This window comes from Myxine glutinosa, chromosome 1 (assembly GCF_964187855.1).
Source record: "Myxine glutinosa chromosome 1, kmMyxGlut1.1, whole genome shotgun sequence".
NCBI classification, from domain to species: domain Eukaryota; kingdom Metazoa; phylum Chordata; class Myxini; order Myxiniformes; family Myxinidae; genus Myxine; species Myxine glutinosa.
This window is the reverse complement of record NC_136261.1, coordinates 140,360,428-140,387,745: the sequence shown is the minus strand read 5'-3', so window position 1 is coordinate 140,387,745 and position 27,318 is coordinate 140,360,428. Positions and strand designations below refer to the sequence as shown.

Here is a 27,318-nt window from a genome sequence, read left to right as displayed (position 1 = left end):
TATAATTTGTGCCAAGTTTGGTCACAATCACATCAGCGGTTTCGGAGAAGAAGTTGCAAGTGTTGCAAGGCGCGTCGTCGGACAAACTGACGACACGCCATCACATAAGCTCCCCGGAACTACGTTCCACGTGAGCGAAAAAATACAAGGCTTGCAAATAATTATGGAATGTCATCATTACACTTGTTTCTGCATTAAGGTATGACCTGGTGACAAGCCCTTATCATGTCAGAGGTCAATGTGTTTGCTTAACTGGTTGGAGAAGTGTACACACATTGAGAAAATAACAATACAAGTCCTCATCAAGGACACAGCCCCTAATTGCACCTTAAAAATGGGGCATGTAGACTTGTTTCATTGAAATACATAATTTATTAAATGAATAAACCAAAAAAATAAATAAAGAGTAGGTGGTAAAGTGCATAATGAATAAAGAAATAATTGAACATTGTGTGTTAGTAGTAGAGATACCGTAATTTTCCAATTATAAATCACATGTATAAACCAAACTACCGAAAGTATTGATATTTTAGAAAAAACGCATTCGAATATAAACCGCAGCTGTAAAATACCTCCTGGTACTAATATTTCGAAGAGATATGACGATTTGGCCTGTTAAAACACTGCTTTCCGTACCAGTAATGTGTTAATTGCAATGAGAGCATAATCAGAAACAGGTAAATGTTTATCGTTTTCTTCCTTTTCTCCATACACTTTCCAGGGATAGTAAACAATAAACACCACAGATGCAAAAACCTTGATATTACAAAACCTCATGTGTTAAAAATAGTTAGTTTATTTAGTCCGGCTGCTTTTCAAGTAATCAACAAAAGTTTTGGACTAAATTGAAGTAGAACGTCCCCAAGTTTATCACCATCGTTGTCATCTTCATCCAAGTCATCTCAAGGGAAAGGTGTTTTCTTGAAGCTGTTAAGAATTGTCCCTTTGGAAACTTTTCCCCAAGCTTACAATACCCATGAGCAAACTTCAGCAAATATTGTCTGTCACATTTTACCAGATGCTCTGAATGAATGGATTCTGTCTTCCATCCAATTTTCCCATTCTTGATGCAGGTGAATTTTGAAAACGTGATTGATTCCTATGTCAAACACTTGTAATTTGCAAGTCAGTCTTCTATGGATGATTGCCAAGTCAGTTTTCAACTCCTTTGGGAAGTGCACCTTCACGCTAGGAGGGATGTGAGCTGAAATGCTGTCCATCACGAGAGCTGTGTCAGAGCTGAAGAACGCACTGAGACGTCCTCTCCATGTGCATTCTGCCAACTCTTTCATCAGTTCTTCTGTCATCCATCCTTTCCAGCTGCAATGGATAATAATATCCCGCACAGCACCTTTTCCTGTAGCATTGTTACTCATCGAAAAATCACAATGGACGGAAGCTTGGTACATCGCCTAGGCATGATAACACAATTGTGGATACGTAGTCTTTCCATTGCTGGTTCAACCAGGTTGTTGTCACTTTGACTGACTTTTCCCCCCGAGTTGTCACAGTGAGATCAAAAGTTAGTGGCACTTCATCCATGTTGCCATTCTTTGAATGGGAGAATGCCTTCTCTGTGATGATTTCTTCACACAATCAGGAAAGGTTGTCATTTTCTCCTCCCATTCTTCAAGCATTTTCTGACCCACAGATGTCCTTGTTCAAACACTGAGATTATGACGTCGTGTGAAACAGTAATACTGCATTGGTGACGTGAATAAGTTCTTGATTTTGTGATCTTTAGCAAACTCTCAGGCCATATTTCTTATCAGTGTGGTGGGCACGGCATATCCTGAGTCGTGGAGTGATTTAAGCCACACAACAAGGTCTTGCTCAATGAATGGATGTCGGCACTTTCTTCCATACGGGAGACTTGCTTCCTGAACCCGTCATCGCCAAATTATGTTTTCATCCACATTAAATTCTCGACCAGCAGCTCGATTTCCTTATGATTTTGCAACTTCTATTTCAGCTTGAAGCCGGGTGGAAATGAGCATCGTGTTTTCGGAGTTTTCTGCATGTTTGAACATCCATCCCAGGATCCGTACCAGATGAAGGGATGGGTGATTTTAAAATTTGAACTCAGTTTCACTCCCAATGGAAATTTTCCAAATCTCGGTTTTGGACAAAACCATTCATCCCTAATCAGATTAAAAGTTATCATATCGAAACTCATGACATCAATCCTCTTGCACTGGCACAAAAAGCGCCATTTTAAGAGTTAGCAGTTGTGGTGGGTGGGGTTGAGGAGTTGTGGGGAGTGGGGGTTGAGGAGTTGTGGTGGGGGGATGGTAAGGATGGGGTTTGAAGGCTTAGAGTGGGGAGGGTATTGACACCTTAGAGTTGGTAGGGGGAGGGTGAGGACTTGGGGTTAGGGAAGAGCAAAGATGGGACAGAATTTGGAAGGGGAGGTCAAGGATTTGGAGGCAGGTGGGGTGGGGGAGTTGACTTTTGGTGTTGGTGGGGAGATTACGAGTTGTGGTGGGTAAGGAGTTTGAAGGCATGGAGTTATGAGGGGATTGACACCTTAGGTTTTGAGGGGTTGGGTGGGGACTTGGGGTTTGTGGAAGGGGATATGGAGGGGGAGAGTTGAGCGTTTTAATTCACATTTTACATTACGTGTGTGTTCCACTGGTACCTGCTAGTGCTGTATTATTCTCTCTGTAATATTTTAATTAAAAAATTGGCAAATTTCCAAATTGGCTTTAATCCCAAAATCATTTTAACTAGCCTCATGCACAGATATTTTTGCATACATGTGTTGAATATGAAAAACATGTGTGTACTGTGTAGTCATCATCAAGTAGAGGCTGTGCTGGATACACAGATGGGCAGACAAACAGCACCAAAAATATAAGCCCCCATCCAGGCTGATGCTCAGTTTGGGGTTGAATAATGATAATAATAATAATAATTAAAACTGTGAGCAGTGATGTTCCGGGTACCAAGAAGCCCCACCCTGATTGGACAAGTGCACGCCAGAGTCATTGACAACGGCAGCCCGGATCCGATTGTTCAAAGTTTGAACTGAATCGATCAAAAAATGAAGACAGAGATGCATTTGAAAGGTTTGCATGAAATTCAACATGGCCACCAGGTCACATGACCTATGACCTCATATTTAGGATATGCATCCAATCAAGTGACATACTATAATTGGTCAAAGTTTCAACTCAATCGATCGAAACATGGAGGCAGAGATGCATTTTAAAGGTTTTCATAAAATCCAATATGGCCGCCATGGCACGTGACATATGACGTCATATTTAGGATATGTATCCAATCACATGACGTACTATGTGGTCAAAGTTTAAACTCAATTGATGGAAAAATGAAGGCAGAGATGCATTTTAAAAGTTTTCATCAAATCCAATATGTCCGCCAGGTCACGTGACCTATGACGTCATATTTAATATGTGTATCCAATCACATGGCATACTATAAGTATAAGTGGTCAAAGTTTCAACTCAATCGATCAAAAAATGAAGGTAAAGACGCATTTTAAAGGTTTTCAAGAAATCCAATATGTCCGCCAGGTCACATGACCTATGACATCATATTTAGGATATGCATCCAATCAAGTGATATACTATAAGTGGTCAAAGTTTCAACTCAATCGATCGAAAAATGAAGGCAGAGATGCATTTTAAAGGTTTGCATAAAATTCAATATGGCCACCAGGTAACATGACCTTTGCCGTCATATTTGGGATATGCATTAAATCAAGTGATATACTATAATTGGTCAAGGTTTCAAGTTCATCTGACTAACGGTTTGGCCTGCAGCTTGATACAAAATTCATGGAATCACAATATTAATTTTTAAAAAAAATGCTGAGTCAGCACTTTTTAAATTGGTGCATCGTAGACTAATTAACGAAAAAAATCACTCCTATGATGAACGATTTGACCTGTAGATCGCCAACAAATTTCATGGAATCAGAATAATCTATATATATATATATAATGGAGCAAGTGTCTTTGTATGTATGTATGTATGTCCACTCTTCACCCATTGGTTGGACAGTTGACCTGACTTCACCCACAAATGTAACCTGAAATACTTAACCTAAAGTACACAGAGGACCCAAAAGACCACCCCCCCCCTCCCCCCCCCCCCCCCCCCCACAACCCAAAGTACCGAGAAGACCCCGAGAACCCAAAATACCCCAAGGACCCTAAATGCCCAAAAAGACCCCGAAGACCCCGAAGACCAAAAAGACCACGAAGACCTAAAAGACCACGAAGACCTAAAACACACCAAAAACTGAAAAGACCCAAAAGACTCCCCGAAGACCCAAAAGACTCCGAAGACCCAAAAGACTCCGAAGACCCAAAAAATTCCGAAGACCCAAAAAACTCCGAAGACCCAAAAGACTCCGAAGACCCAAAAGACTCTGAAGACCCAAAAAACCCCGAAGACTCAAAAGACCCCGAAGACCCAAAATACTCCAAAGACCTAAAAGACCTTCTGATCATCAATTTGGTTTCAGACCTGGTCACTCTACTCTGGACATGCTGCTTCTGCTTTCTCAACAATGTTTGGAGGTCCTCAATGCCAAACAGGAAATTAGAGCTGTCTCCCTTGACATATTACGTGCCTTCGATACGGTCTGGCACCCCGCTCTGCTCACCAAACTCTCCTCTTTTGGTATCCATGGAAATCTCCACGCATGGCTGGCGGACTTCCTCTCTAGTCGTGGTCAACGTGTGGCCCTGAATGGGTTTCTCTCATCTCCTCTTCCTGTTCAGGCTGGAGTTCCCCAAGGTAGTGTTCTGGGCCCTGTGCTTTTTCTGGTCTTCATCAATGATCTCTCTGACTCTCTTGAAAATCCTCTCTATCTCTTTGCTGATGACTCTACTCTCTGTCGCTCCATTCTTCATCCCTCAGATTGGCAGTCTGCAGCCTCCTCACTCTCTGCAGACCTGGACAAAATCACAGACTGGGCAAACAAGTGGAACATGTCTTTCAATCCTGACAAATCTCACACTCTTACGATGTCTCTCCGAAAAGACCGACTGGACAACCCTCCCATCCACTTTCTGAATAATCCTCTTCAAGAAGTTCTGTCACTCAAGCTTTTGGGTCTCACTATCTGCCATGATCTTTCCTGGGAAAACCACATTTCAAATCTGGCCTCCAAAGCCAGTCGCCGACTGGGCATCCTCCGTCGTGCGAAGTCCTTCCTTGGCACACCTGAGCTCCTCACCACATACAAGGCTTTCATCCGCAGCTCAATGGAATACTGCTCTCCCCTCTGGGCTGGTGCTCCTGCCTCACACCTAGCTCGTCTTCACGCTGTTGAAACCAAAGCGTTCAGAATCATTGGAATCTCCCGCGATGAAGCTAACTCCAAGGGCCTCTCACTCACTCGCCGCAGGCAGGTTGGTGGTCTTTCCATCTTCTACAGACTCCTCTCTGGCCTTGCCCCCCCTGCTCTCTCTGGGCTCTGTCCCACAAATATTCCTACAGGTCGCACAAGATCTGCCTGCAACCCTCTTATGGTTAAACTGCCAAAATCAAGCCTCTCTTCTCACCTTCACTCCTTCATTCCTCTTTTCTCCCACCTCTGGAACAAACTCCTCACTCTCTTCAATCCCACTCCACCCTCCAGGTCTTTAAAACAGTTGTTCACCACCATCTCTTATCTTCCCCCATCCAAAACCTTGATCTTTTCTACCCCCGCTAATTTCACCCCAAGTCCACTTTTTTGAAATACCAACTTCTGTCCTGGAAGTCCTTGGTGTCCTTGTGTTTTATACTTCTCCCCCCCCACCCCCCCCCCCTTCCCACGCCTCCTCCCCCCAAGCCCTCTCCCTCCCACACATCTCCCTGCTCTCAAATGTTGTGTTTGTGTGCTTCCCCTTCTCTCCCCATCTTGTCTTCCGCTCCCTCTTTTCATATATTTTGTTTGTCTGGTTGATTTGTTTGTGAAGTAAATGTTAGCTCTTTCACGAGCCTCGATTCAGTATACAAAAAAAACAAAAAAAAAACCAAAAAAAACCCCAAAGACTGAAAATACCCAAAAGACCCGAACACTGAAAAGACCCCGAAGACTCAAAATGCCCCGAAGACCTGAAATACCCCCAAAGACTTGAAAGACCCCGAACACCTAAAATACTTCGAAGACTCAAAAGACCCTGAAGACTCAAAAGACCCCAAAGACCTAAAATACCCCAAAGACTGAAAAGACCCAAAATACCCCAAATACTCAAAAGACCCTGAAGACCTAAAATATCCCAAAGACCCCGAACACCCAAAATACCCCAAAGACTGAAAATACCTAAAAGACCCCAAAGACCCAAAAGACTGAAAATACCCAAAAGACCCTGAAGACTCAAAAGCCCTGAACATCGAAAAGACACCAAATATTGAAAGGACACAAGACCCAAAATATCCTGAAGACCCTAAAAAAAACCAAAGACTCCCAAAAACCCCGAACACCAAAAAGACCACGAAGACCACGAAGACCCAAAACACTCCAAAGACCTAAAAGACCCCAAAGACCAAAAAGACCCCAAAAATCCCTAACACCGAAAAGATCCCGAAGACCCAAAAGTCTGAAAAGACCCCGAAGACTGAAAAGACCCCAAAATCTGAAAAGACAATCAAGACCCAAAAGACTGAAAAGAACCAAAAGACCTTTAAGGGGAACCCAAACGCAATTTATTTGTCTGAAAAACCATTGGCAATCATCCATCATGGTCTAGTTTGAAGGGAATGTTTTTTTTATTTGCCAATCACAAAGTGCTGAAAAAACCCGAGATTGTCGATTTTTAAGACTGTCAATGACGTCACATTGTGGACTCACCATTATCCTGCCGGCGACGGTACATAGAGAAACGGCGCATTGCGAGCTCGGATTCCGATACTGATTGGGGATGATGAAGAGGGGAGGGGGGGGGGGTTGTGGGTGGGGTGGGGGTATTGTTAGCTAGGGTGATGGTTGACGGGGGATTGTGAGGGGATGGTGGAGGGTTGGGGGTGAGGGGAAGCGGTTGGGGTTGGGGTCGTGTGTATTAGCTAGGGTTGTGGGTAATGTTAGCTAGGTTGACTGTTGATAGGGGAGGGTGAAGGTGGGTGGGGAGGGGTGGGGGGGTTGTGGGTATTGTTAGCTAGGGTGACGGTTGAAGGGGTATTGTGGGGGGAAAGTGGAGTGGGGTTTTTATGGGTATTGTTAGCTTGGGTGACTGTTGATAGCAGATGGTGAAGGTTGGTGGGAGTGGGTGGGGTTGGGGTTGTGGGTAATGTTAGTTAGGGTGACGGTTGATGGGAGTTTGTGAAGGGAGGGTGGAGGGGAGGAAAGAGGGTGTGGGGTTATCGTGGGTATTGATAGTTAGGGTGATGGTTGAAGGGGAGCTTTGAGGAGATGGTGGAGGGGTAGGGGGGGGGGGGGGGAGGTGTGAGGTTGTCGTGGGTATTGTTAGCTAGGGTGACGCTCGAAGGGGGATTAAGGAAATGGTGAAGGGGAGGGTGGAGGAGGGGGGGTGGAGGTGTGGGGTTGCTGTGACTATTGTTAGCTGGGCTGACAGTTGATGGGAGTTTGTGAAGAGATGGTGAAGGGGACGATGGAGGGGGGGGGGGGGGGGTGTGGGGTTGCCGTTGGTATTGTTAGCTCGGGTGACGGTTGAAAAGGGATTTTGAGGAGATGGTGGAGGGGAGGGTGGAGGTGTGGGGTTGTCGTGGGTATTGTTAGCTCGGGTGACGGTTGAAAAGGGATTTTGACGAGATGGTGGAGGGGAGGGTGGAGGTGTGGGGTTGTCGTGGGTATTGTTAGCTAGGGTGACGGTTGAAGGGGATTTTGAGGAGATGGTAGAGGGGAGGGTGGGGGGAAGATGTGGGGTTGTCGTGGGTATTGTTAGCTCGGGTGACAGTTGAAGGGGGATTTTCAAGAGATGGTGGAGGGGGGATGGTGGAGGGAGTGGGGGTGGGGGGGAGATGTGGGGTTGTCGTGGGTATTGTTAGCTTGGGTGACGGTTGAAGGGGGATTTTGAGGAGATGGTGGGGGAGAGATGTGGGGTTGGCGTGGGTATTGTTAGCTCGGGTGATGGCTGAAGGGGGATTTTGAGGAGATGGTGGAGGGAAGGGTGGGGAGGAGATGTGGGGTTGGCGTGGGTATTGCTAGCTCGGGTGACGGTTGAAGAGGGATTTTGAGGAGATAGTTGGGGGGGGGGGGGAAGGTGGAGGGTGGGGTTGTCATTGGTATTGTTAACTCAGATGACGGTTGAAGAGGGATTTTGAGGAGATGGTGGAGGAGGAGGTTGGGGAGTGGGGGGGGGGGGGGGGGGGAGAAGTGTGAGGTTGTCATGGGTATTGTTAACTCGGGTGACGGTTGAAGAGGGATTTTGAGGAGATGGTGGGGGGAGGGTGGGGTGGGGGAGGTGTGGGGTTTTCATGGGTATTGTTAGCTCAGGTGACAGTTGAAGAGAGATTTTGAGGAGATGGTGGAAGGGGGAGGATGGGGGGAAGAGGTGAGTGTGGTTTGGTCATGGGTATTGTTAGCTATGGTGACAGTTTATGTTTGTTTTTCTGGAAAATTGAGATGCCCCATAAACCAAGGCCACCTAAGTTGAACAGAGAGCCAGCAATATTACCAAAGAAAATAATCAAGAAATCCAAGTCAAATCAGTTGTATCAGCAGAAAATATCCTCCAATAAGAGATGGCAGAAAATGTGTTGTACGCTTGGAACAAGAACGTCCATAGGGTCGCCCCTAGGGCGGGTACTCTGCTAGTAATAAAAATAATCTTAGCAATTTCAAAAGGGTACCAATAGTCCCCTAATAAGAAGAACTGCGAGTAGTGATGATCGGCTTCCAGGCAGGTCAGTACTTTTGATGCTGTTGATACAGATCAAGTTGTTTTTCGACTTCAATCCTTTAATTTTTGTCATGGATACTCAATCAGAAGCTAAATTTTTTGTATCGGTCGATTAAGCGGTTTCAGAGAAGAAAGTTTTTATTGAAGGTTTTTTTTTTCAATCCAGTATGGATGCCATACAACATGACTGATGATGTCATCATTTTCAACACTTTTCCCCCATGGGTATGCTGTCATATATTTCAAGTTTTGTATTGATCTGTTGAGCTGTTTCAGGGGGGATTTTAAAGTTGTTTTTTTTTCAATCCAATATGGTCACCAAACCATGTGACTGATAGTATGGCAGATAGGTGCAGGAATTGTGCCTTTGATGATACAAGCATGGCATTTGGCACACAGTCAGAGTATGTCCAAAGAAAGATATCAGGCTTCAGGGCCATCGCAGATTTGTCCTTTTTTGAAAAATGGCCGCCATTGTTGTCACAGGACAAATCTGCGATAGCCCTATAGCCAAATATCTTCCTTAGGGCATACTCTAACTGTGTGCCAACTCTCGTGCTTGTATCATCAAAGTCACAATTCTCCCAAATATTTCACCTTTCTGCCGTACTATGATGACATCATTGTTTTATGATGACATCATTGTGCAGTTAAGAGAAAGGGATTCCAAACTTCTTCCTTTCAGGTACACAATTATATGTTTAAAGTTTCGCATCAATCAGTTAAGCGGTTCCAGAAAAGGAGGTTTTTAGAGTTTTTCCTTTAAACTAATATGGCTGCCAACTCCACGTGACTGATGACATCATTGCAAACAAATTTGCCCCATGGTAGTTAATCATATCTCAAAAGTTTGATATCGATCAGCTAAGCAGTTTCAGAGAAGTCAATTTTTAAAGGTTTTCTTTTTCAATCAAATACAGCGGCCAAATAACGTGACAGATGACATCATCATTTTCAGCACTTTTTCTGCATGGGTATGCGATCATATACAGGGTGTCCTCGCTTAACGTCAACCCAGTTAACATTGTTTTGTTATAAAGTTAACGTTGTTTTGTTATAAAGCGATTACATCATTGAGATAAATTAATTTTCTTACGAGTTAAATTGATCCATTTAACGTCGTTTCACTTAACGTTGTGGTTTTCAAGAACGTAACCATGACATTAACTAGAATCCGGGCACTCGGTAGAGCGCATACCTTCGCCGCAGCTACTGTTCTGTACTTGGCATGGGAGTGTATGCGATGTGAAACTTTATGTGAAATGCGATCGATTTTTAAAAATCAGAATTTGAGCAAATCTGTTTCATTCGTCTGTTAATATGCCTCCCCGATTGACAAATCTGCAATTTGAATTTCATTTGAGGTTGAAATGATTGCGGGAGATCGCGTTATAGTGATGACGTCTTGGATGGACATCCTCTTCTTCAGTCGCTCATAACTTTGAGTGAAATACGATCGAGTTAAAAATAGTCAGAATTTGAGCAAATCTGTTTCATTCGTTTGTTAATATGCCTCATCTCTTGACAAATCTGCAATTATAATTTTTTTTGAGGTTGAAATGATCGCGGGAGATTGCGTTATAGTGATGACGTCCTGGATGGACATCTTCTTCTTCAGTCGCGCATAACTTTGAGTGAAATACGATCGAGTTAAAAATAGTCAGAATTTGAGCAAATCTGTTTCATTCGTTTGTTAATATGCCTCATCTATTGTCAAATCTGCAATTATAATTTTTTTTGAGGTTGAAATGATCGCGGGAGATCGCGTTATAGTGATGACGTCCTGGATGGACATCTTCTTCTTCAGTCGCGCATAACTTTGAGTGAAATACGATCGAGTTAAAAATAGTCAGAATTTGAGCAAATCTGTTTCATTCGTTTGTTAATATGCCTCATCTATTGTCAAATCTGCAATTATAATTTTTTTTGAGGTTGAAATGATCGCGGGAGATCGCGTTATAGTGATGACGTCCTGGATGGACATCTTCTTCTTCAGTCGCTCATAACTTTGAGTGAAATACGATCGAGTTAAAAATAGTCAGAATTTGAGCAAATCTGTTTCCCAAAATCTAATCAAATGTGTCCCGTATAATAACCAATCATCCCACCAAATTTCATGCAATTCGGTTGAATACTTTTTGAGTTATGCGATTAACATACACACACACAGACATACAAATAAATACACAGCGATCAAAACATAACCTTCCGCTTTTGCGAAGGTAACAAATGACCAAGTGTATTTCAACTTTTGTATCGATCAGGTAAGCAGTTAAGAGAAAGGGATTTTTTTCAATCCAATATGGCTGCCAAACCATGTGAATGATGACGTGATTGCTGACAAAAAAAATTCCCATTGGAAGTTGATGCTATTTGCAAATTATTATTATTTGTTTGTATGCAAGATTGAGGCTCATGTAAGAGCTAACATTAATCCCCCCACAAAAAACCGGATACATAAAACATAATAAAGGGAGCGGGAGACAAGATGGGGAGAGAGAGGGCAGCACACAAGTACAACATTTGAGAGCAGGGACATCGGGAGATCTGTGGGAGGGAGAGGGCTTGGGTGGAGGAGGCATGGGAAAGGGGGGGCGGAGGGAGGGGAGGGAGAGGTATAAAACACATGGACACTGCTAGGACTTCCAGGAAAGAAGTCGGTATTTCAAGAAAGTGGATCTGGGGTGAATTAACGGGGGTAGAAAAGATCAAGGTTTTGGATGGGGGAAGACAAGAGATGGTGGAGAACAGAGGTTTTAAAGACCTGGAGGGAGGAGTGGGATTGAAGAGAGTGAGAGAGTTTGTTCCAGAGGCAGGAGTGAAGAGTAATGAAAGAGTGAAGGTGAGCAGAGAGTCTTGATTTTGGCAGTTTAACCATAAGAGGGTTGCAGGTAGATCCTGTGCGACCTGCAGGAATATTTAGGGGACAGAGCCCAGAGAGAGCTGGGGGAGCAAGGCCGGAGAAGAGTCGGTAGAAGACAGAAAGACCACCTACCTGCCTGCGGTGTGAGTGAGTGAAAGGCCCTCGGAGTCAGCTTCATCGCGAAAGATTCCAATAATTCTGAAAGCTTTGGTTTCTACAGCGTGAAGGCAGGAGCACCAGCCCAGAGGGGAGAGCAGTATTCCATTGAGCTGCAGATGAAAGTCTTGTATGTGGTGAGGAGTTCAGGTGTACTAAGGAAGGACTTCTCACGACGGAGGATGCCTAGTCGGCGACTGGCTTTGGAGGCCAGCTTGGAAATGTGGTTTTCCCATGTAAGATAATGGCAGATAGTGAGACTCAAAAGCTTGAGTGACAGAACTTCTTGGAGAGGATTGTTGAGAAAGTAGATGGGAGGGTTGTCCAGTCTTTTCAGAGAGACAGTGAGAGTGTGAGATTTCTCAGGATTGAAAGACCTGTTCTACTCGTTTGACCAGTCTGCGATTTTTTCCAGGTCTGCAGAGAGTGGAGGCTGCAGACTGCCGATCTGAGGGATGAGGAATGGAGCGACAGAGTGGAGTCATCAGCAAAGAGATAGAGAGGATTTTCCAGAGAGTCAGAGAGATCATTGATGAAGACCAGAAAAATCACAGGGCCCAGAACACTGCCTTGGGGAACTCCAGCCTGAACAGGAAGAGGAGATGAGAGAAACCCATTCAGGGCCACACGTTGACTACGACTAGAGAGGAAGTCTGCCAGCCATGCGTGGAGATTTCCATGGATACCAAAAGAGGAGAGTTTGGTGAGCAGAGCGGGGTGCCAGACCGTATTGAAGTCACGTGATATGTCAAGGGAGACAGCTCTGATTTCCTAACAAGTTATCAACAAGTTATTAACAAGTTAAATTTAACAAGATTTCCGAACAAGATTTCATGACAAGATTTCCCAACAAGATTTCCTAACAAGAACAGTTATTCAACAGTTAAGTTAAACAGTTCTGGAGAGGATTGTTAAAGAATTTCCTTGAATACTAGATGGCCGCCACGATTAGTCGAATGGTCGACTAATCAAAAAGGTTGACCATGACAGCACGACTATGAGACTTGTCTGATAAGTCTGCAAAGTTTCAGTATCACTGGCCTTACCGTTTTTAAGAAACTCAAGTCCCAAAATCTGGTGGGAAAAATGAAATAATAAGAGACATTCAGAACAATAATAAGGCTTCCAAAATTTATTTCAAGCCTTAATCTATCTATAATTCCATTAATCTCTGTGTGTATGTGTGTATGTGTGTATGTGTGTATGTGTGTATGTGTGTATGTGTGTATGTTTGTCTGTGACCGCTGTTTCTCGACAACCACGGGTCCGATATACTTTAAACTTGCCAGGTATATTGCTGGGGACCCGAGGATGTGCCTTTTCAAGGTTTCATATTAATCGGACAAGTACTTACCGAGCTATGGCGATTTAGCCGTTCGCCGTTCGCTTTGGCGTTGCGAATGGACCAAACCATTTCATGTAAATAGAGGGGGGGGGGGGGGTTCTGTGGTCGTTGTGAATGGACCAAACCATTTGATGTAAATAGAGGGGGGGGGATTGTCACCGTACTCGCAAGCCGTTCGCCGTTCGCTTTGGCGTTGCGAATGGACCAAACCATTTCATGTAAATAGAGGGGGGGGATATAATTTTAGATATATATATAGTACGGGCATATATATAGTACGGGCATGCCCTAGTAATAGTAATGGTAATAACGAGATTGGCATTTGTTAGAGAGCATACCTCCACCAAGCTGAACAGTTTATGTTTTGTTTCCCACTTATAGGCCGGATCTGCAAGTGGACCTGAAGCAAAATCCAATTGGCTTGTTCTCGTCACCAACCCAACTCATCCACCAGGTTTTGTCATCATCCATCCACAACTTTTTGAGATATCGTGCTGTACAGTCACGTGAAAAAGTAAATACACCCCATGTAAAGTTTTGACTTTTTCATCATATTTCAACATACAGCTATTTGATCTTCATTTCAACAATATTGATAGATAAAGCTGATATAATATAACAAATATCATGAAACATTTACATTTTGTAGTCCATTGTATAATTTAAATAAACAGAAATGCAAATTTCACATGTGGAAAAAGTAAGTACACCCCTACATTTATCACTAATTCAAATACCTAAAATTAGAATCAGGTGCACCAGTTCAGGTGCAAATGATTAGAACATCATTAGAGAGGATCTTGGAGGAACCGGTCTTATTTAAACCTCAGACATTTATTTTGGCTTGCTCTTTGTTGTTGAAGTGTGCGGTGTCACCATGCCCAGATCAAAAGAGCTCTCTGAGGACTTCAGAAAGAAGGTTATAGATGCCTACGAGTCTGGGAAGGGATTTAAAAAGATCTCCAAACAATTTGAAATCAATCATTCGACTATCCGGAAGATCATCTACAAGTGGAGAAGATTCCAAACAACTGCCAACTTGTTCAGGCCAGGCCGCCCCAACAGGTTCAGCCCCAGAGCAGACCGCAAGATGCTGAAAGAAGTCTCTAAGAACCCCAGAATGTCATCACGGCACCTACAGGTAGCTCTTGCCACTGTTGATGTCAAAGTGCACGAGTGTACCATTAGAAAGAGGCTGCACAAATTTGATCTACATGGGAGGTGTGCCAGGAGGAAACCTTTGCTGTCCAGAAAGAACATCAGGGCAAGACGAAAGTTTGCCAATGAACACCTCTGCAAAGACCAGCACTTCTGGAACAATGTGCTCTGGACAGATGAGTCAAAGGTAGAGCTATTTAGCCACAGTACCAGAAGACATGTTTGGCGAAAACCAAAGACAGCATTTGACCACAAGAACCTGATACCAACTGTAAAGCATGGGGGTGGAAATATTATGGTTTGGGGCAGCTTTGCTGCATCAGGGCCTGGGCAGCTCACCATCATAGAATCCACTATGAATTCTTCATTGTACCAGAGGGTGCTTGAGGATAATGTGAGGCCATCTGTTAGAGAAGTTGAAGCTCAACCGAAGGTGGACCTTGCAACATGACAATGACCCTAAACATACCAGTAAATCCACCAAGGAATGGCTGAAAAGAAAGAAATGGAGGGTTCTGGAATGGCCAAGTCAAAGCCCGGATCTAAATCCCATCGAGATGTTGTGGGGGGATTTGAAACGAGCTGTGCATGCAAGAAACCCCTCAAACATCGCACAGCTGAAAGAATTCTGCATGGAGGAGTGGGCAAAAATTTCTCCCAGTCGATGTCAGAGACTGGTAGACAATTATAAGAAATGCCTACTTAAGGTTGTTTCTGCCAAAGGGGGCAGTACCACCTATTAGAGCCAAGGGTGTACTTACTTTTTCCACATGCGAAATTTGCATTTATGTTTACTTAAAATATACAATGGACTACAAAATGTAAATGTTTCATGATATTTGTTATATTATATCACCTTTATCTATCAATATTGTTGAAATGAAGTTCAAATAGCTGTAGAAATATGTTGAAAAAGTCAAAACTTTACATGGGGTGTACTTACTTTTTCACGTGACTGTATATCATTTTGGCCCTATCTCTCAATGGTGAAGAATCACTTAAAATAAAAAAGTTCTCGTGTCTGAATCTTCATCAAAATCAAACCAATTCGTCCTTGTCACACAACCAACATGTACACCAGGTTTCGTCCGATTCCGTCCATAACTTTGAGATATCCTGCTCATAGACAGCCAAACAGACAAGGATGAAACCAAAACCTCTATACACTTTCAGTGACTGAGGTAATTAACCGATATACATTACCTAATACTTTGTTTTTTAACATAAAATTGGATGTCAAAATTTAACAACCTTAATTGTAAATTAATTGAAGAGTATGCCAAAAGATTTGCAGCTTTCTAGATTGCGATAATATATGACCTGTCAACATGGTGTTTCAAGTCAGAAGTTGCATGGAGAGCTTTATCAGTACACTAGCATAAATAACACTTGTGGTCAGAAAGTCATTTTCAGGTTTTGCAGTTTTGGATAGTTTAACTTCAACTATGTTCAAGTGTGACTGCAGTAGATCTTCATCACCATCGTTTTTTAAATGTGATTTATGTGAGGTAATGGTAGAAAGGAAAGCAGACGTCATTGAAATCCTATAAAGGCAGTTTAAGGAATTTCCATTGAGTGGTTAAACCAAAAGGAATGAATACAATAAAATAAAAATCGACCTTTTTGCTTGAAATTACTGAAAAGTGATTGTCGATTCACCATGAACAGTCATCTAGTTTAGAACATCATCACCTCATCAATGCAAAGGTCACTGCATGAAGCTTCATAAGCATTTTTCTTGTGAAAAAAATTGCAACTTTTCCTGGGAAAAGTTGTTTAAATGGATTGCAATAAGTACAATGCTATCAAGCAAGCACAATGAAAACTTCTGCACCAAATGACACTGCTTGCGGTATGAATGAATCTTAAATTTAGTTGCATGGATGAGGAATGGCATGGGTTGATTGCCGATTACTTTAATGAACCCATCGACATCTGACAGTAAAGGTAGTTGTGATGGGTGCGCCAATAATATACTGGACCTCATCTCCCTAATGTTTATGATGTAAATGCTAATAACAACTGACACCTAAACAACTGGGCCTGTCAAGGATAACTATGATTAAGAAGGCAACAATGCAGCTTATTGCAGTTTGTTGTCTAGTTTCCGTGTATTCAATGATCAGATCATATAACAAGGGTGAGAATTGCTTTGCAATACATGTCCCCTACCGATATGATATTTTCTAAGTCGAAAAAGGGCATAACTCTGAAAAATTGACGAAACGCCCTGAAACTCAAACTTGTTCAGTAACTTATCATGATAAAGCGATGTACCAAATTTCTGTTGAATATGTTAAAGGGCAACAGGTGGGACGGTCAGACATGGGAAAAAAAATCTGAAAGACAACAAGTGGGACAGACAGACAGACGGATGGATGGACAGACAGATGGAGAGCAAACCTAACAACAACTAGGGGACTAAAAAGAACAATCTTTAAGATTAATTGGAGTGAAACATAACATCAATACACAATGGGTTTTTTTGTAAACATAGTCTACTCGAGGCTCCTGGAAGAGCAACTACGAGTACACTGAACAGATCAGGTAGCAATAGGACAAAAGGAACAGTCGAGAGAGTGAGGCAGAAAACACGAACAATAGAGTTGAAGGTCAAGATAGAGGCAGAATTGGACAAACAATGGGTGTGGGGAGGAATGGGGGGGAAGGAGAGGATGCATGTGGCAGAAACGATAGATACAGAAGGAAACTCTCATGGGGGAAACGGAAAATTTAGGAGGAGGAGGGATCATGCTCATGGTTTGGATTTGGGGATGATCTAAGATGGTGGTGAACAGCTGTCTTGATGCTTTGGCCAACGTTAAACAAGTTATGGCAAACACAATTGTGAAAGTTTTGAAAGCAATGTTATATCAAACATTGTTAAGGCAATGTTAAAGAAAACAGTAAAAGCAAATGATTATGCACTGTTAAAGTGGTGAAAGCAATATTATGGAAAACATCGTTTATGTTAACTCTATCACCTCTTCAAAATTAATTCACACATTGTTTCACTGTACCCTGTCCGCATGATACTTGCTAGGCAAGGTTAGAGATCGTTTTTGCTGCACTGCGGACCATACAGCAGTAAATAGCTGGACCATGACATACAGATCTCCTTACCACTTGCCCTACACCTTGCACTCCACTATTTTACTCCCCATCATGTGTGCTATATTTGGTTGCGATTTTTTTTTTTTTTTTTTTTTTTTTTTTTTTTTTTGTATACAAGATCGAGGCTCGTGAAAGAGCGAACATTAATCACACAGAAAGACAAACAGACACATAAAACAAATAACATCGGGAGCGGTAGACAAGATGGGGAGAGAGGGGGAAGGACACAAACACAACATTTGAGAGCAGGGACCGAGAGACATGGAGACATCGAGAGATCTGTGGGAGGGAGAGGGCTTTGGGGGGGAGGCATGTGAAGGGGGGGAGGCATGTGAAGGGGGGGGGGGGGGTGGGAGAGGTATAAACATATGGACACTGCCAGGATTTCCAGGAAATAAGTTGGAATTTCAAACAAGGTGGATCTGGGGTGAATTAGTGGGGGTAGAAAAGATCAAGGTTATGGATGGGGGAAGATAAGAGATGGTGGTGAACAGCTGTTTTAAAGACCTGGAGGGAGGAGAGGGATTGAAGGGAGTGTGGGAGTTTGTTCCACAGGCGGGAGAAAAGAGGAATGAAAGAGTGAAGGTGAGCAGAGAGCCGAGATTTCGGCAGTTTAACCATCAGAGGGTTGCTGGCAGATCTTGTGCGACCTGTAGGAATATTTGGGGGACAGAGCACAGAGAGAGCTGGGGGAGCAAGGCCGGAGAGGAGTCGGTAGAAGACAGAAAGACCACCTACCTGCCTGCGGTGAGTGAGTGAAAGGCCCTCAGAGATAGCTTCATCGCGGGAGATTCCAATGATTTTGAAAGCTTTGGATTCAACAGCGTGAAGCCGAGCCAGGTGTGAGGCAGGAGCACCAGCCCATAGGGGAGAACAGTATTCCATAGAGCTGCGGATGAAAGCCTTGTATGTGGTGAGGAGCTCAGGTGTGCCGAGGAAGGACTTCGCACGACGGAGGATGCCCAGTCGGCGACTGGCTTTGGAGGCCAGCTTGGAAATGTGGTTTTCCCAAGAAAGATCATGGCAGATAGTGAGACCCAAAAGCTTGAGTGACAGAACTTCTTGGAGAGGATTGTTGAGAAAGTAGATGGGAGGGTTGTCCAGTCGATCTTTTCGGAGAGACATAGTAAGAGAGTGAGATTTGGCAGGATTGAAAGACATGTTCCACTTGTTTGACCAGTCTGTGATTTTGTCCAGGTCTTCAGAGAGTGAGGAGGCTGCAGACTGCCGATCTGAGGGAAGAGGAATGGAGCGGCAGAGAGTGGAGTCATCAGCAAAGAGATAGAGAGGATTTTCCAGAGAGTCAGAGAGATCATTGATAAAGACCAGAAAAAGCACAGGGCCCAGCACACTTCCTTGGGGAACTCCAGCCTGAACAGGAAGGGGAGATGAGAGAAATCCATTCAGGGCCACACGTTGACTACGACCAGAGAGGAAGTCCGCAAGCCATGCATGGAGATTTCCATGGATACCATAGGAGGAGAGTTTGGTGAGCAGAGCTGGGTGCCAGACCGTATCAAAGGCTCTTGATATGTCAAGGGAGACAGCTCTGATTTCCTGTTTGGCATTGAGGACCTCCATCCATTGTTGAGACAGCAGAAGCAGCATGTCCAGAGTAGAGTGACCTGGTCTGAAACCAAATTGATGATCAGAGATCAAGCCATTGGAGAAGAGGAAAGATTTCATATCCGAAGCAATGATGGATTCCATGACTTTGCTGATAATTGGGAGCAGGCTGATTGGTCTGTAGTTGCAAGGATCTGTTTTTGCACCTTTTTTGTGTAAAGCGGTAATGTTAGCTGATTTCCAGGATGCTGGCAGATGACCTTGAGCAAAAGATAGGGTGAAAAGAACAGAGAGAGGGTGAGATAGAGCGGCAGAGCAGGATTTTAGGACCCGTGGGCTGATGCCGTCTGGTCCAGTTGCAGATTATGCGCGTAGTTACAAAGATCTAGCTTTCCCTCCTCCCTTCCACCCCCAAACTAGAGGTTCCAGGGAACCTGAACTCAACTGGTCTATATCAATATGGTTAGAATATGCATAATAGAACCACAAACTATATAGTTTATATGTGCTAAAAAATATGACAAAAAAAGATTTTTCAATATGGCCGCCCTGCCTCGCCCATTTTTGGGCGTGCAACGCCCAAATGCAATCCCAAACTAGTTTATGTCTTAAAGATGCTGCATAACAAGTTTCGACAAATTTGATCAATATTTGTGACTTTTAGAGCGTAGACGTCTAATTGTTTACAGACGACAGACAGACAGACAGACAGACAGACGACGGACGACGGACACTGGGTGTCGACAAAAACTCAGCTGGATATAGTCCAGTTGAGTTAAAAAGGAAAAATCACCACCTTTCCTATGACACTCCCAATGGGGGCTCTCGTTATGTCTGCCAAATTTGGTGGCCCTACAATGTTCCATTCTCAAGACATACAAGATATAAGGGAACGGAGTGTGCTAGTGTGTTTATAAGGTGGGTGTGATGGTGTGTGTTTGTGATAATAAGGGCAGCTTTGTGTTTGTGTCAGTTTTGACTGATAGGACACTGGTTAGCAAACGCCCGCAAGTGGACCAATTAAGCAGCATACATAATGTGATGGATTAAAATAAATGCCATTTAGTTTAAATGAGAAAGCAACATCGGGAACAAAAAAAATGGCAACGTTCAATAAGAGGTCAAGCAATGCCAAATATGCCATTGCAAATGCTTGTTCATTTAAGTCATTTCATATTTCAATACAGTTTTTTCTTGAGAGAGAGAAAAAAAAAAACAATAACAGAAGGGGAAGTCCAACAGACTGTAAAGTAATTCAAAGCAAGGCTAGCGAGTCCCTCCACATTTTAAATCAACATATGGCCTTAACCATAAATTCTGGATGCAACCCAAATGTACAAATGAAAACCAGCATGGTTCCCGAGTCTTACCAAATCGACGTTGATACAGCACTTCCCCCAAGTTGTGTGGAGCCAATGAATAGATGGCCAGCACACCTTCATCAGCAATGTCTCGATGGCTTCCAGGCACAAAGGCAGCTAAGTATCGGCCGTCAGAGGAGATGTCGCAGCTTGCATCATTGTAGATTTTGCACTTGCATACCAGCACATTAATTTTGGCTGCGAAAGAAAAAAGAAAGAAAAAAAACGCTAACTGGAAATCTAATCGCATTTAATCTTTCAAAGCATCGTTTGAGAAATCGGTTTTCTAAAATGCTCAATTATATTTAGAAGCCTAATGTACCGTACTTTTTGCAAGACATTGGTAATATGTACACCTAGAGCAGCAAATGGAAAGGACATGGCAATTAGATGGAATGTGCATCACTTTCAAAAGGATAAAATGAACAACATCAAGGCCCACAGTATCTCGGGATTAATGCTGCATCAGTAGGTGCCATTAGTGAAAGATGCACATCCCATAATGTCTGTCTTCCTGCAAACAATAAATTAAAATTACCATGGCAGCCTTCAAACCAACAGTTACATCCAAACTGCCAAGCAATTTATCAGCAAGATTCCATTAAAAGGACACCAGTCAGTCAATTGATGAGAGAATACAAAGTCACAGATGGATAGTTTTGGTGAATTGCCATGAATATTTAATTTGGTTTGGGGCATTTTGATGACTGCATTTTCATTGGAAGCTTTTAAGTGGCCATTCCACACTTTCTAAAGGGCAAGAAGTGCAAACCATAGAGTGTGGACTGGCATCATAGGCAGATCAGACCAAGCAGGGTACAGAGATCACCTCCACACAAAGGTCTTCAATGCACCAATTGTGTTTTCACTCAACAATCTGGACAGTAATATCATCGTAATTGGTTTTCGGATACAGAATTCCTAAGCTCAACACTGCTACCTTCAGGGGGATAATGATCCAAAAAAAAAAAGAGGATGCCATTCCAATGTTAAAACAAGTTGGCCAACCATCCATTATGAATTAAAGTTAAATTCATTGCAATTAATTTAATTAATTAATTAGTTTAATTAATTAAACCGCTTTATTCTGAAGGGTTCTTACTGTCGGAGAGTAATAAGAAAGCTAACGATCGATTTACTTGAAACAAAAATTTGTGTCTGTTTATTCATGAGGATGCATGTTCTAAAAGCCCTCTTTTTGGGATTGAGGCATTAATGGGAATGGGAACTTAATTCAACACTTCCAACGGTAACATTTAATATTCTACGACAGTGGGAACCCTTTCGAAGGACACGGAAGGAGCATACAAAATTATACATCGTAATATTTCTCAAAACAATACAAAAATATATAATATTACACAGAAGGAGCACACAAACAACAACATCCACAACTATGGAGACGCCTATTCACGGTGGTTGTACACCCCCAATGCAAGTTCGGGCCAAATCTACCCCATTCTTCCCTGCTGCCCGGATTTGTCAGGGCAGCACGATCACGGTCTCTCCGTCTGTCTGTCTGTCTGTCTGTCTGTCTCTGTCTGTCTGTCTGTGTCTGTCTGTCTCTGTCTGTCTGTCTCTGTCTGTCTGTGTCTGTCTGTCTCTGTCTGTCTGTCTCTGTCTCTCTCTGTCTGTCTGTCTGTCTCTCTCTCTGTCTCTGTCTCTCTAACTCTAACTCTGTTGTGTCCCTGACTTCGTGAAGGTGGGGGTACACCATTCTGGATTGCTCTTGGGAGATCGATCGACTCTCTCCGTGCCACGGAATTGTTCGAGAGAACTGTCCGGGGCTATATAACAACAGCAACAACATCCACAGCTACAGCGACAACAGCAGCAACATCTATGAGTTATAAAAATCATTTTTACGTGTATTTCACTTCATTTTACATCCTCATTGCGATTCACAGATAGACATGCAATATCTTTGTGAAATACATGCTGTCTTTTGATTAAACCTGCCAGTGAAGCAGCAGGTAGGTACGCTTAGCGTATTTGAAATGTTAAATAGCCAAAATCCATAACGATAAATAGATGACGAGATCATACTAAAATTGGCAAGTCCCTGTATGTGGATATGTCTGAGCCTTGTAGAATTGAAAACTGCTTGGCCAATTTCCCTCAAATTTCAAATACTCACTCCAAGTGTCCAGGGTTAGGTCATGGGCACGAATTAAGTCCCTCTCCCCCTGCAAGGGTAGGGAGACGATATGGAATTGTAGCATGTACACATGGCATAGTGTAAGTGGGTTAACAACTGAGCCTTGCCAGAGGGTAGGGGTATAACGGGTAGGGAAACGTCAGAACAGCACAATGCAAGCAATTCACTGACACCATATGTTGTTCCCTGATGGAGAGGGTATTACTGGTTTTGAAGAAAATCTGTCAATATCATGAGTAGTTGTAATGCAGTGTCACCAAATTCACTCCAAATGGGATTTAAAAAAACAACAACCTCAGATCAGAAAATGATGAAAAATGCATTCGTTGCAATGGATGAATCAGGGAAAATAGTGAAAAATATTCGACTTTATACTGAAGCTGGTTACCTGGCCTGACTAAACAAGCTGCAGTTGATAAAATTTCACTCGGAGTTCTCACGTTATGCATGTTAAAATTAGAATCGATATTGCATCCCATACAGGATGCAATATTGATTCTAATCAACAAGCATCCCATTACAGGCATGCATTTCAAATCACCATATCCTTTCATATCAACGCACTTTGCAGAAAATCTGCAGGCAAGACTTATTTGGTGACAGCACTCATGCAAGAATGGCCTTTGTTCAAAATACTAAATGCAAGGGATTATGTTTACAGGATCAGGGCGACTGGAATGAACTTTATGAAGAAAAATGTATACATGAACTTGTATACATGAAGAAATGTATACAAAGTCCTTGGACAGAATTTTCATGACAATGAAAACGTTAACCCTTTCCTCTGCCATAATCACAGTCTTAACCAGTGATTGAACAGTTGTATATACCAGTATATATACTGCTCATACTGCTCGTTTTGTGGAGGATTTTGCACAGTACCTTATATAATGAACCCCATAGTTCTTTCAGATTTTGTGTTCAATACTGTTGCCTCTTGTTTAGCATTGCAATATCCCACGGATCTTGCCATTAAAGGTGATGTGCATGCAGAGTCGCAGAATCATCGTTCCCCAAAACGAGCTTCTAGATTTTAAAGAGCCAGGACACCTTTTAATAGGACCACTCCATGTGATGACATATATTTACTACACTGATGAAAGATTGGGTGCAGCTGCTCTTTGTGGTCTTCCATCACTGATTGACTGGGTGATTGCTCAAACTCTTAATAACCCCATAAACCCTTCTGTTACATCATGATGGTTTTCATGTGAAAAGATAGTCACATCGTTTCCCTCTAACAATCTGCTGCAGTTTTTTTTCTTCATGTGAGTTTGAGTGTCTGCCAGATAAATGATCAGGAGGGTGTTGTCTGTAGTTTTCCACTTCCTGATACCATTTTCCCCACAGTTTAGAGTCATCCGAGGTGCAGACCTGTTGACAGACAATTACCATTCCTTGATGGCACTCCATTAACAACTTTCTTTGTGACAGAATGCTCATAAACTAATCACTGAAGCATGACTATATTGTTTCTGATAACTATAAATGTGTAAATCATTTGCATATGGGGAAAATGTCAAAACAGGAAAGTGTTATTCTGTAAATTTTATTAAGCTATTAAACAAATAAACGTTTAGTGGTACAGCACTTAAACAAACAATTAAAAAGTAAAAGAAACATTTCAAGGATTTTCGGTTCACTCTCATCAGGGAAAATCGCGAAAAGAATGAAGCAATAACAGAAAACATGTTTTATAGACACAAGATAATAATCTCGGTACTCTGGTTATTACCCTGCGCTCGCGAACCGAAAAGCGAAGCTAAGCAATCGGTTGCGTACGTGTGCTGTATGCCGTACATGTGTCGTGTGCTGTACGTGTCTGCATTAAAAAAATTCATTTTCTCGGCAAACGTTGGTCCGATTGACATCGAATTTTACCGTAGGAGCGCCTCTGCCTGTAGATTTATTTGCCGATAATTATGACGTCGTAGGTCACGTTGTACGGACGCTATCTTGGAAAAACGTTACACCTCCATATCTCCCACACCGTTTAATGGAAAAAATTGAAACATGGCTCATTGTTAAGTACACCCCATGGGGAATAAAATATGTTAATGATGATGTCATAGGTGTCTCCATTATGACATCATAATTCGACAAGTACAACGCTTGATGTGATCAGTATGAAAAAAAAAATTCCTCTGCAACTGTTAGTCCGATGAACACGAAATTTTCAGAATATGAGCAGTTTGTCCTGTAGAATTGTTCTGGTAATTATGACGTCATTTGTCACGTTGTACAGGCGCCATCTTGGAAAAAATCGAAAAAGGTTGCACCTCCATAATCTCTGAAACCACTCCATGGAAAATATTGAAATATGGCTCAATGTCAAGCACTCCCCTTGGGGAATAAGATATGTTAATGATGATGTCATCAGTACCGTAATAATGACGTCATAATTTGGCAAGTACACCGCTTGATTCGATCAGTATGAATTTTTTTCTCTGCAATTCTTGGACCGATTGATACAAAATTTTCACCATAGGAGCGCCTCCTCCTGCAGAATATTTTAATGATAATTATGACGTCATAGTTCAGCGGTAAAGGTGCCATCTTGCAAGAACCGAAAAACTTTGCCCCTCTATATCTCCGACCCCCCTCTATATCAACTGTTGGTCACAACCTATGTTTCCCTACCTATATAGTCTGCATCACAGTCAAGACAAACAACTGAAGGATACATTTCCTGTCACAGCCGAAATAAATGTTGATAAAAATTACATCATATATCACGTGGTCTGGCAGCCATATTGGATCTAAGCAAAAATCTTTGAAAATATTCTCCTCTTAAACTGCTTAACCGATCAATGCAAATCTTTAACTAATTGATCAACTACCCATGGGAAATATAGTTTCATAAAAGTGACATCATCAGTCACTGGTCTGGCAGCCATATTGGATTTTTTTTAAACCCTTAAAAAACAGAAAAGTTGGCGTGTACCAAGTTCTTCTCAAGACTGCGCACTGCGCAGAGTAAGTATTCTATGAATACTATCTAGTTACAGAAGGCATCGAGTAACCAATAGGAAAGGGGGATGGATCATCTATCGACGTTTCACCATTATTGATCCACGGAGTTAAAATGCTCAAAACAAATACAGTGTGCGCACAAATGTCTTTTGTCGATAAAGTATAGGGACATTTGACCTGATAAATGTTGCCTCCATCATGCGGAGGTGTGAAACACTGTGTGCCTTGCTCAGGGTTCAACTATTAAAGATAATGGTTAACAAAAAAGATGCCAGAGGGTGTGAAAAAGTCGCCGATTGATATTGGATGTCAAAATTAAGAAAAGAAAAAAAAACACAAGAGTATTGAGATGAAATGACATTGAGCTGTTACTTCATCTCAATGAAACTATTTTGATGAAATGGCATTATAGGACTGGGAGGAGGACAAAAACAAAATAAAGAGGAAATTCTAAGGATGCAATAAAAAGGGAAAGAGTGGAAAGAATTTTGTTTTAAATTCTTGTGGAATGGTGTTCTACGCTTCTTCCTTCAAAAGATCATCGGGGATGCAGGAATTATTATTTTTTAGTTTTCTTTGTACATAAAGCTCCATACATATATCTTATGCTGAATGGAGAAGGTGGATCAGACTCGGCAATGGTTGCTCGAGTGAGATGTGCATGGAAGAAGTTTCGGGAACTGAGTGGCGTTCTGACGAGGAGGGGAGTGTCGTTGAAGCTGAAGGGAAAGGTGTATGCTGCATGTGTGAGAAGTGTTATGATTTATGGGAGCGAGACATGGGTAATGAACGTCGAGCAGCAACGAAGGCTGGAAAGGGTGGAAATGCGAATGGTTCGGTGGATGTGCGGAGTATCGTTGAAAGAGAGGAAGACAAATGATGAATTGTGAAAGATGATGGGAATGGAGCCTGTGATGGATGCTGTGAAGAGAACAGGTTGAGATGGTTTGGTCATGTGTTGAGGAAGGATGAAAGTGACAGGTTGAGAAGAGTGATGGAAATGAATGTAGAAGGAAGCAGAGGACGGGGAAGACCGAGAAATATTTGGCTAAAGGTCGTGGAAGAAGAAATGCGGGCAAGGGGGTTACCAAGGGGAGATTTAGAAAATAGGGCAAATTGAAGATTGTCATGGGGCCCGCAAGGTTAACCCTTGCTCAAGCAGGGAAAATGGCCTTAAAATGCCTGTTGTTGTATGTAGCTCCATACAGCCTCAATAATATTCGGATCTTGGCTTTGAGGGGGGCATTTCATGTGTTGAAGGACTCCAACTTCTTTCTTTTGTAAATAAGTTTTAATTACCGCAGCTGCAAGTTTTTTGGATTATTATCTTGTTGTAAGATGACGTTTGGCCCAATAAGTCTTGCACAACAGGGGATAACATGGTGGATTAAAATTGGTTTGTACCTGACTGCAGTCAATATATATCATGACTATTCAGCAATTTTCTAACACCACTTGAAGATATGCACCCCCAAACTTGAATTGCACCTCCTCGATGCTTAATTGCTTGCTTCAACCATTTCATACAAATCAACAGATTTGGAATGCTTACCTGTAATTTCTGGAGAAATTCCACTGGGTGGTTGTTCCAATGTTCCATTCATTCTGCAATGTTTCCCATAATTAATCTTTTTCATTTTGGTTGTTTTTCTTTTTGGATTTTAGCTCGTGTGGCACACAGACATAACTACATATAGAACATATAGATGTATATTGTTAAGTTTGTGGGGGTAAACAAAGAAATAACTGAGGAAAGTTAGAATCGTGTAGGTTTAGAATGCTCCGTATGCCGCGAAGAAGCCATC

At 42.4% G+C, this 27,318-nt stretch overlaps 1 protein-coding gene across 10 annotated transcripts in view; it reads right to left on the bottom strand.

The window, feature by feature from the left end:
• AMBRA1 (autophagy and beclin 1 regulator 1) overlaps positions 1-27,318 on the bottom strand; it is a 270,081-nt gene that overhangs the window by 50,342 nt on the left and 192,421 nt on the right. For all 10 annotated transcript variants that reach the window (XM_078777592.1, XM_078777593.1, XM_068118880.2 and 7 more), the window contains one exon: positions 20,392-20,580. In XM_078777592.1, the coding sequence (XP_078633718.1) occupies positions 20,392-20,580 (189 nt within the window). The remainder of the gene's footprint in view (positions 1-20,391; positions 20,581-27,318) is intronic.